Source organism: Vanessa atalanta, chromosome 26, assembly GCF_905147765.1.
Source record: "Vanessa atalanta chromosome 26, ilVanAtal1.2, whole genome shotgun sequence".
In the NCBI taxonomy this organism is placed as follows: Eukaryota; Metazoa; Arthropoda; class Insecta; order Lepidoptera; family Nymphalidae; genus Vanessa; species Vanessa atalanta.
The window spans coordinates 3309724-3320943 of NC_061896.1; the positions used below are offsets into that span (position 1 = coordinate 3309724).

General features: G+C 29.9%; 2 protein-coding genes across 2 annotated transcripts; one reads left to right on the forward strand and one right to left on the reverse strand.

Moving 5' to 3' along the window:
* Window positions 1-653: 653 nt before the first annotated feature.
* Window positions 654-11014, reverse strand: LOC125073920 (dynein regulatory complex protein 8). Its single transcript, XM_047685029.1, has 7 exons — window positions 10990-11014; window positions 10801-10914; window positions 10576-10699; window positions 10022-10148; window positions 9733-9816; window positions 1110-1245; window positions 654-762 (listed from the first exon to the last, which is right to left on the reverse strand). The coding sequence occupies exons 1-6, from the start codon at window positions 11012-11014 to the stop codon at window positions 1126-1128; spliced, it is 594 nt and encodes a 197-aa protein (XP_047540985.1). The 3' UTR covers window positions 654-762; window positions 1110-1125.
* Window positions 1356-7482, forward strand: LOC125073905. Its single transcript, XM_047685000.1, has 8 exons — window positions 1356-1613; window positions 2933-3019; window positions 3839-4685; window positions 5136-5209; window positions 5355-5621; window positions 5704-6132; window positions 6303-6471; window positions 6573-7482. Exons 1-8 carry the CDS (start codon window positions 1536-1538, stop codon window positions 7244-7246), a joined length of 2625 nt encoding a protein of 874 aa, XP_047540956.1. The 5' UTR covers window positions 1356-1535; the 3' UTR covers window positions 7247-7482.
* Window positions 11015-11220: the final 206 nt, after the last annotated feature.

Sequence of the window (11220 nt, forward strand, 5' to 3'; positions counted from 1 at the left end):
TTACAAATGTTTTTAATAAAAATTCTGATTATATACCAATAAATGCACCTAATTAATAAAGAATAAGCCTGTCCCAATTAAACAAGGAGAAGGAGTGAAAATAAACAATCATCAGATTTAAGTACATATTTCATGCGATTTGCTAATATATCCTATTTAATTACGCCGCCCATTGAGGCATCATCATCGCGAGTAATAGTTGCCAGTCAGTTTACTTAATACACCCGCAGCGACTTCGGAATGTTCATAGTTCGCGGACTATAATCTTAATTATATATGTTGGTTTATAATATTAATATTCGACTGAACTCCATATATCCACGATATTTACTAAATTTACTTCCGATGATCCATTAAAGTCGCCGACATTCAAAAAGCATTTTTCACGAATCCATAATGAATACCATAGATTATTCAAAATCTCGAAATTGTTTATTTATCTTTACTCTTCCTGTGCTTTGTATTGACTATAGAATAAAATTATCTCCGAGATTTACTATTCTCTTGTTACTAAGTCTTGTACTACATTTGATCCGAAATTATCAAAACATAATGATTATTAGTTAACATCAATAAAGCCCGTTTATTATTAAAAAAAAAAATCAAAGTTTTATTAAAAAATATTTATTTTAAAACAATTGTTGAGACGCAATTACAATTTTATAAGAGTATTTCAAAGAAGAGTTTTAATACATTATTTGAGTATTTTAAGCATGGGGTTCATTTTGGAGGTTCCTCAGAATCAACAACTTCGTCGTCAACCTGCAAAAAAACAAGATTTATATTTTACGGTTAATTTAGTTAATTTGTTCCGCTACTTAATGTATGTATGAGTTGTACAAAAGCTAAGCACATTGCTAAATATAGAAGTATAGTAATAATACCACATATTCATTTAAGCTTACGATATTACAGTCGTTGACCGTTGTACTAGATAACTACTAATATGAACTACAAATTAATTTATATGCAAATAACTTGTATAAACTAAAACGTAACTTTACATTTGTAATATTACAATGAAAAACTAATTTGGTACAAAAATATTGAACGAATTGATACAATCCTGTATTATTCTACTAAGTCAAATTATGTAAGTATAAAATTACATAAGTATGAAAAAAATTATATTTGTGTTGCTCTCAAAAGGGAGGATGCCCGTCGTTTCTTTGGAGCGGCGGCTTCTATTCTTTTTCTTTCAAGCTCCACTTCATCTGCTATATTATAAACATCTCTAGGAGCAACCTAGATGTAAATAAGTTACGCATAGAAAGAGATTAAGAAAATTTAGTCTATGTTTTAGGAAACCATATTCTCTATGAATAAAAATAAATATGGCTGTCCGTCTGTCAATTTGCAAGTCTCAGTCAATGACCGTGACGCGGCGTCATTAAATTTCCATCGATAGCATTTCGCATTGACTGACACTATTGACAGAAACGGTTTCATTTTAGAAATAAGCCATTGCCAATTTTATTTCGTGTTAATTTAATAACACAGGGTCCGCTGTGTCAGAACACTTAATTTTAAATAATATGAGACGCAACAGAGATTTTGATAATAATCACCATCAGCCTTCTCCCGGTGGACCTCTAATGACTAATCATCTCCGTGTAAGTATAAATTTATATTATAGATCAACAACGGAAAACCTACGCTAGCCTTTATTATGTCTTTTGTATTAAATTCCCTGAGTATTTCGCATGTCCCCCTAATTCACTAATTCACTTATAACCTATATATAAATATAACGGTATAAAAACATATTTAAATGATATTTTTAATAAATTATTTTTCAAGAATCTGTATTCTTTTAACATAACTTATAACATTTTATTAGGTAGTGAACGGATGCTCTCCATCAATAGATAATTCTGTTTGTTAAGATTTAGGTATTTACATAAAACGATTTATATACATACCGCCCTGACTAACGTAAAATTTAACTACGTTTTTAATTACGAAATTTTAAATTTGAAGATTAACTTATTTTTTTATAAAGTGTAGTATGTAGTTTTTGTGGAGAGATTGTTTGTTCTTGGGTCTTCCTTGGGGTTCAAACTTGCTGCATACTAAATTTCATCAAATTCGGTTCAGCAGTTTATCCTATAGACAGAGTTACTTTCGCATTTATATTATTAGTATAGGTAAACATTTTGACACTTGTAGAAAATTTGCTAGAATGACAATTATTTCTTTGTAAAATGGTGCTAAATATTATTAGATATATCAAAATGCTATAACACTAAAATCAACCACAAACAAAATGTAGTAACAAAAAGAATATCTATTTTAATAAATATTTTACTACAGATTGAAGTGTAAAACTTATACCACAATGCAGTGTGTTTCGGAAAAAGCTTGTAATACATCACAGACAACAACTGCCAATGGTTTTACATGTGATTAATAAATGACAACTAATAGCAATATTCGGAAACAGCTTAACTTGTATCTAAATATATTAATGTTTTCTAAAAGCCTTGAAAAAAAGATTTGAAATACTTATGTCAACGTAACTCATGTTACTTGCCTCTAAAATATAATAAAGTTATAATTGTGAATTTTACTTCAAACTGTAATTTATATTTTGTGTGACTATGTTTTATATATGTGTCTTAATTTTTTTATCTCTAACTTATCTTAATAAGATATCTCTTCAGGGTAAATAGCACACCTTTTGTACTTAGTTATCCTTTGACATTTACTTTGCATCTGTTTTTTTTCTGTTATGTACAAGTGTTAAATTAACAAAAACACATTTGATTAAATATGGAATCTCTTTCACAAATAAATGCTTGAAGCAGAAACTATCCCATTACTGATTAATATTAGGAAAGATAATACTAATCATATGGCTGTAATTGCATTAGGATCTCAAGCCTAAAAATGTATTTATTTATTTTCACAAAATATTGATAAAATTTTAAAGGACTTGGACATAGAACTGGAGCTATTAAAACGTAAAAGAGAGATAATTCAACAAGAACAAGAAATGCTAAGCAGATTCTCATCAAAGGTAGGTTACTATAGCTATTTGCAATCTACTTTCAAAGTATTTGCTATATTAACCTTTGAAAAGTATATGAAATAAATTGACTTATACATTACTAATAAACTACTTTCATCCATATAAGAATACATTGAATGCAAAAATTACTTATTCTATTACTAACAAAGATATATCATAAATACTCTATAACCATTTATCCACTAACAACTAATAAAAGCCATGTCATTGGTGCAAATAAAACAAATACGATTAATAAATTCTTTTAAAAAAATGAATGTATTTACATTGTGAAGATTTTATAATTAATTCATATATTTGTTATTTTCGCTTTTTATAATGCTTTGAACTAAATGAACGTATCTTTTAAAACTATCATAATTGATGCACATTTTATTTATACTTCATGTGCTAAATAAGTTACAAATTTTTATTGACATTATTTTTAGCATGTTATAATATAATATTTTTTATTGTTCCCAATAATATATTCTTGTCCCAAGAAGATAATTTTTTATTTAAGCTTACCATTATAAGGTTAATGTCATGAATATTATGTTATTTAATTTATCTTTCTATATTTTATGAATCAACTAAAATATAACCTTCCGTTATATTTTCATAATTTGTAATGTCATCATCACAAATCACTGCCAAGAATATGATGTTTTATGATGCTTATTTTACTTTCATGTATTATAAGTCAATCAAAAAAATTTCATAAATTCCATGGCAGTGGCATGATGGAGTCATAATAATTGATTAATTATTTATACTTACAATAAAGTACCATCTGTTATATAATTTGAATTTGTAATTAAATTTCAGAGGCAGTATGATTACGAGCATCGCTCTAACACATACGATCGACAAGAATCCAATAATCGTCAGTTCAATACCAATAACTTTAACACTAGATATGACGGTCCTAGCAATTCTGGTAATTTTACCAGACCCCAAGGAGTTAAACGCCAAGCACCTAATCAATATTGGCAACCCCCATCAGCTCCCAAACGTTTCACAGCTCCTCAAAAAATTAACCCTTGGCAGACTTCGAACCCCCGTCAAGAATTGGGATTTCCTATCCGAAAACCCTTTCCGTCTCAAACTGGTAATATTGGAGGATCAATCAGACCCCTTATGAGCATTCGGCCAAGCATTAGCCAAAGAATTCAAAAAAAAAATCAGGTTACACGCAAAGATTTCAAACCTACTAAGGTAACTAAACCTAAACCTCATCAAGCGCCCAATAAACTTTCCACTCATGCTGTTGCGGAAACTAAAAAATTAGTTTCCCAAGTAGTAGATACCATTGATAAGAAAGCTGAGTCTGATCAAATCTTGCGTGTTGATAAAACACCTACGGTTCAGATGAAGGGTCGTCTCGAGTTAGCTTTAGGTACAATCATGAAAGAGATTAAGAACGAACATTGCGCTGACCCAAAGGACATTGAGCATTTTCAATCCCCATTTATACAGCGTCTGTTAAAACATGCTATTCGAACACGTATAAGGAGTGTCATGATAGATCAGGTTGTTGGCAACTTTAGTGACATTGTTACTAAATACCGCAAGAAATTCCCGAAGGAAACTGATCTTGAGTTAGTACAAATAGCAAAAGACGCCCAAAGTTTAAGCTCAAAGTCAGTCGGTGTTGCACAGCTTATAGAATCAGGTGATATTATTAAATCTCTTCCAGTTATATTTCATTATGATTTATTCAAAAGTTTAAACTTTTGTCAATAAATTACTTGTTGATTGATTAATATCAGTCATAAACATGCTGTCTGCTATGATATGTTGTGTACAATCCTTTATTTTTATATCTTTTTAAAGTAATAAAACCAAAGGATTTGTAAGCTTAGAATGCTATAGCGTATCATTAGCATAGAAAATAAACTTTAGATACTCGAAAGTTTTATTTTCGTTTTATGTGAAAAAGTTATTTTGTCAAATGAATAATTTTATTTATATTGTCGAACTAAACTATTTCACTAGTTAAAAGGAATACATAAAATCTTACTAAAAAAAAACTACCTTTTATTGCACTTATAATAATCATTCTTTAAATATATTTTGTTAATAATTTATTTTGATAGTTTAATTTAACATGTGATTCTTTCAGATGATCCCCAAGAATTTTACAATAAAAATATGTTGAAAGCACTCTACGTCAAATTTGATGAAATATTTGAGAATGTAAGCCACAAAGTTTTACTCTTCCTAATATTTGTAGCATTGTTTGTTTAAAATTAGATACATAGCTTATATTATAACTGCAAATAAATAATAATATATAGAATAGTTGTAGAAGGTGAAATTCTGATTGATGACTTTATTTTAGCTGGAAAAGTTATACCAAAATAAAGGTAAAGATTTAGATGAATATATTAAAAACATGCCTGAACCAAAAAAGGTAGACAAAACTCAGAATCAAAGTAATGAAAATATCAATCCTGGCAAAGAAAAAATTAATTTGGAAAACCTTATTGGAGATGGAGACACAATCAAAGTAATAAATGAGAGATTAGAGAAAGTCAAGATTTATAGAGAGTTCATGGATGAACTTATTGAACAAAGACTGCCTAAAATCTTACCGAAATTCAAAGATGTTTGTATTATATTTATTAATAACAACATAACATATATATTAATTAGATAATAATAAATATATTAATCATTTCTATTTTTAGGCACTCCTATCCATTATACTCACTGACAAAGAGTTTTTGGTCACAAAATCAATGATAATATCCCAATTAAAGAAAAAGGTGAACAGAAGCTTTGATAAAGATATTGATGTTGAATTTACCAGCCCAATCCCCAATATGATGACTGCATCTTCTTCTCCTGAAACTACAGTTAAAAAATCGATGAATACTTCTGAAACCTCTACAGACTCTTCTGTAGCAAAATTATCGGATACTAAAGCTACACCAACAGATAACTCCTCTGATGCAGGAAAACCTTTAGTTTCACCTGCACAGTCATCACCTATTAAATCATCTACAAATACAACACCAAAAACCATTGCAAATAATACTGCTGCATCTCCTAATATGTCTACGGTACAAGCCACCCCTAAGATACCACCAAAGACAGATGATTTGCATTATGTCAAGGTAATAAAATTGCTTTCTGTAGAATAATTAAAACAATAACTAATATCCAATGAAGAAAAAAAAAGTTATTTTAAAACGAGTTTAATTAATTTTATAAGAAAATGCGATAAAAAACTTTTTGCATCACCTCAATATAATTTTCAATACTAATACAATACAATTATTTACAGCTGATCAGTCGCCCAAATTTGCCGGCCAGAGCTGTAATATATGATTTCTTGAAGCAATTTAAACCAGCATCAATCAAGAAACACAAAAGTATCAATAATCTTTTAGTCATCGGATTCACTAATAAGGAAGACTTTGATAAAATACTTGCAGTTAATGAATCTGTTGTTGGTAAGTAATACTAATAAATTATGTTGCTAGTTACTTTTATAAATCGTTTATTTCTTTTTAAATATCCTTTCATCCCGTGACATGTTGATAATTATTTTCAGGCAATGCAACAATCATAATAAAAGCCAGTGAACAGGTAACCAAAACAAAACAATCTACACCAACACAAGAGGAAGGTGATGAAAGTGTGGCAAAATCCGCTAACAATTCTTTCTTAGATGATAGTCTGCTTGGTTCAGATCTCGATAGTCAGATATCAGATTTATTGACATCTATCAGGAAAGCTAATGAATCAGATGAATGTCCTGACGCAAATAATAGTGATGATAAAATTGATACAACAGGGAAAACTACTGAAACTAGCAAATGTGTCGATGCAGCTAAAACTGAAGAAAAGCTTGATATAGCTGAGGCTGATGAAAAAAGCAAAGCTGATAATAATGAAGATAAAATAAATAAGGATGCAGTAGAAACTGAACAGGTTATGGTAAAGGAAGAGGTACAAGATACAACAAATATAACCAATACCAATATCACAACACCAGTGGAAGAGAAGAATCAAAAAGAACTACAAATTATTATGGAACCCAGTGAAGAGCAAAAGAATAATACTGAAATCAGCAGTTTGCCAGAGAAACCAGATGGTGATAAGTTAAAAGATACTTTAAAGGAATCTGGAAGAGCCACACCTACTAGAAGCTCTTCACGCTTAGCTAGCTCTACTCCAAGCACCATAAGAACTAGGAGAGCTAGCCGACTTGCACAAAACAACTAAAATACTCACCTTGTATTTATAGATTTAACATGTGATTAATGTTTGATTTAAATTAATTTATTTAAATCAGAGATAACCTTTTTAATATCTCTGAAATTAGATGAAATGATTGGAATACCTTAGTGATGTATCCATTTTTTGAATGACGTGATTGGTAATTAAATAAAATTAATTTGGTAAAATTTCAACATTGAAAACTTATTTTAAGTTAAATTAAGACAAATAAAAATTTCCCATTTTAATGATGTTTTATTTTTAGACTATATGGAAAAAAGTAGAATTAATCCCACATGTTATAAAATGATTAAAATTAAGGTGCCTATGTAATTAATTCATTTTCTGTACTAAATAAATTCTATTCAAACTAATATGACTAACTAGATTTACATATTTGATTCAATTTCGATTAACGTAAAGCAAACTTCAGATTTAAGTATTTCATGCGATTTGCTAATAACTTAGTTATAGTTTGCGCACTACTAAGCGTTTATGGTTGATATAATTTTATTTATAACAAAATCCTATTACACTTTACTACTCATATCCACTTTAAATTTACTTCCAAAATTCCGATTAGTTTCGTTGACGTTCAAAACGCCATTTCTCGGAAATCATAGTGAATATAGTAGCATAATCAAGCGCTCGACCAATTATATCGCGTCAATTTGTTGTCAAATGTTGTTTATTTGGCTTTTCTCCTATTATTGTTGGAATAGAGTATACAGACATACTTGATTAAAATATCATTATTTATCATACAACACTTACTCTGAACTACGTACACACATATATAATCCCTTTTAATTTTACGTCCAAAGTTCCGATAACTGACGGCATTAAAACGCTATCTTTTCGCGAATGATATAGCGTCACTTCAATGTCAAAGTTGTTTATTTTGCCTACTTCTTGTGGTTCCAAAACACGTGTAGTCCGTTTCCGTTTCATATTATATACTATAAGATACGATTGCGCAGTATTATTGGGCGTAAGGATTTATAAAGGCCCTTTAGAAGACATGTAATATACATACCGCCAAACATATACTGTTCCAACAATAACAAGTATTGTTTTAGGGATAACTGCCTAATTGAATTAACATAATCTTATATAATTTGAAAATAATTTAACTTATAGTATGGGTCCGTACCCGATATGATTTGAATATAAAAACCAGTAAAGGGGTATAGAGTGAGTATTCAGGAAACGAACTTCCTACCCTTAGGAAGCCCCTTGCGACATCGCATCTCTACTTCAGATGTTGTCGGAATGAAGTTTATATGCTGAGCGTATGCAATCACCATGTTCGAATAGATATCGCAAGCCACTGGAGACGATGCAGGCGTGGTGTCTATATCGACCTCATTTCTGTTAATGGAGCGTAAACTGCTTTAGGAATAAAACGATCACCTCTAGGCCGCATTCAATTGTAATATGAAAAATTGCATTGTAAATGCAACTGCTGAAAAATAAAAGAAACGCCCGCTAAGTTTCTGTGGCCGGTTCTTCTCAGGTCTGTTGAACTGGTGGTAGATTTTTTCTTGACTATAAATAAAGCTTTTATATCGAATAAATATTTATAACGTAGATTATGATCCTATCGTCTTTGTTATGCAGGACGTAAATAAGTTTTCTGAGTCCATCCGACGTGTTACCTCTACTTATATATATGTATAGCTGGGCCGACAAGTACAATGTCTATCTATCAAGCTAGTGTCGCATTCGCTTCAATTCTTTCGAGTCAAATCCACAAACCGGAGATGTAACTTAAAGAGAACCAGAGATTATTAAGTTTAAGTTTAAGTTTCTTTAAGTTTAAATTACATCTCTGTCAGTTACATTGGATTGCGGCATTTGGTGAACCCCTCCCTAAAGTACGCCAAAAAGGTTTTTTACTTTCTCAAGAAGTTTTTTCTTACATTAAGTGATTTTGTATGTCATTTTGGTAGGCGAATTGGTAAATGGGCCACCTGATGGTAAGTGGTCACAATCAATAGACATTGTTTCTGTAAGAAATATTAAATTAAACCTTTAAATTATATATATAATATTTTGTGTTTGTCAACGGAGTCGTTCTCATTTCAAATCGGAACACAACAATACTAAGTATTGCTGTTTGGCGGTAGAATATATGATGAATGGGTGGTACTTAACTAGACGGGGTTGCACAAATACCTACCAGAGATGTCCTAAAATGTGTAAGTTATTATGTTCGGAAATGAATGGAGATAATATAAAATTGCTAAATAAAATCAGCTAGAATTGGCCCTAGAAAACTCATTAAATAAATAATTAAATGAGTATAATATTCAAAGTCAACGCTGAGATATGTTTGCATTCGACTTAATTACGCGAAATAAACATAATGGACTATTATTAAAAAACACCTTTTTATTTGTAAAGACAAAAAGGTTTTTATTTTAAACTTTCAGAACTTTCAATATTAATCAAGCCAAATAAAAGAAATAACAAGAATAACGTTGACTTACCATAAGCTGATTGATATAATATTCGTAAGTAATAGTATCTGTTACTGGATCTAGCGCTGTTTGCATCATTTCGTCGAATTCCTCCTGTATAAATTACTCATATGTGTAAAAGTATGAAATGACTTATGAAATGAAATCATCAAAAATCATAACTTTAACAAAACAATATACCAAATATTTTATTGTTTTTTTTTTTCAAATTAATATTATATCAATTAAAACTAAAACTCAATTTGTAGATAATGCTTTATATTATTCATTTGCTATTTTTGTTGAAACAATTACTAACCTGTGTAAAAGGTTCTCCTTCTTCAAGCATGAGCTGTGCAAATTTCTCCTTAGTAAGGAAACCACGTTGTTCTTTATCAAAATAACGAAATGCTGCGAGTAACATTTCTGCACTAGCTGGATAAAATCTAAAAAAAAATGCTATCATTTTGTGATATCTCGATAATCTGTATTTTCTGATCAAATGAAAAAGGTTGTTACTTTTAAATACGAAAAAAACACAGTGGATATATTATATTTTAGATTAATATAGTAACTAAAATTATTTTTTTGACAATGGGAATATTTTTTACTATTTAACTATAAAAAGTCTCCATAAAAAACTGTAAAAAGCTTTATTAAAAGTATAACACCTCTCCTTATTGCCTCCTCTGGCGACGGGAGGACTCGTTCGTTATATGCCCAGAGGTTTGTAATTGCGATTCAATAGGAAAATACTGCTAGCATTCTTGCCACCGTTCCATGAGGTCAAGATTTATACAGTAACAATTTTTATTCATATTTGTATATGTTTAAGGACTTAAGACAAAAACATATTAGTAATATGAATCTAACCTATGTTCTATCATTGCTTTGCACATGTATGGAAGAAAGTTCAGAAGTGGAATATTTCCAGTAGCTTCTTTATTTTCTGTAGCAAGGATGACTTCCTGTATTTCAGCTTCTGTAGGGCAACAACCTACAATCATATTCAAATAAAATATGGTATAGATATCAAATAAATTTTGGATATTTTAACGATTTTTGTAGTCACTTGTAAATTATTCCCTTACAACTTACCTAAAGAGCGCAAAATGGTTCCAATTTCTCGTACATCAACTACTTGCTTGCCTGAATGATCGAATACTTCAAAAGCTTCTATTATCTTTTTTTCTAAATCATTATTAGGTTGAACTGAAAGTAAATTAAAGCTCACAATTATTATGAGTGATAATGATTAACCTGTAAATACTTATATATTTTTAATACTTTTCGGTTCTTCTTTTCTAGCCATTATAATTGTAAAATGAGATTCAAATTAATATCAAATGTAAAAATAATCTAAACCTAATAAGTACTATATGGCATTGTTTCTTAGCAACTTCTTATTTATAATAAAGATGCACCCACACAAGTGAAAACATTTTATTTATATTACATTACGCTTGTTGTGGCACGAACTGGCTGAATGGTTTTATTTCTTTGCCATAAACTTAAGGA

What these genes read in the sequence shown, in the direction of transcription:
- LOC125073905 (XM_047685000.1), top strand. Translation starts at nt 1,536, where the DNA reads ATGAGACGCAACAGAGATTTTGATAATAATCACCATCAGCCTTCTCCC. An exon ending in TGCACAGCTTATAGAATCAG is followed by an intron (nt 4,686 to 5,135) that starts GTGATATTATTA and finishes TGATTCTTTCAG; the next exon opens with ATGATCCCCAAGAATTTTAC. An exon ending in TTGATGAAATATTTGAGAAT is followed by an intron (nt 5,210 to 5,354) that starts GTAAGCCACAAA and finishes ACTTTATTTTAG; the next exon opens with CTGGAAAAGTTATACCAAAA.
- LOC125073920 (XM_047685029.1), bottom strand. Translation starts at nt 11,014, where the DNA reads ATGGCTAGAAAAGAAGAACCGAAAA. An exon ending in AAGGAGAACCTTTTACACAG is followed by an intron (nt 9,817 to 10,021) that starts GTTAGTAATTGT and finishes TAATTTATACAG; the next exon opens with GAGGAATTCGACGAAATGAT. An exon ending in ATTATATCAATCAGCTTATG is followed by an intron (nt 1,246 to 9,732) that starts GTAAGTCAACGT and finishes ATTTACATCTAG; the next exon opens with GTTGCTCCTAGAGATGTTTA.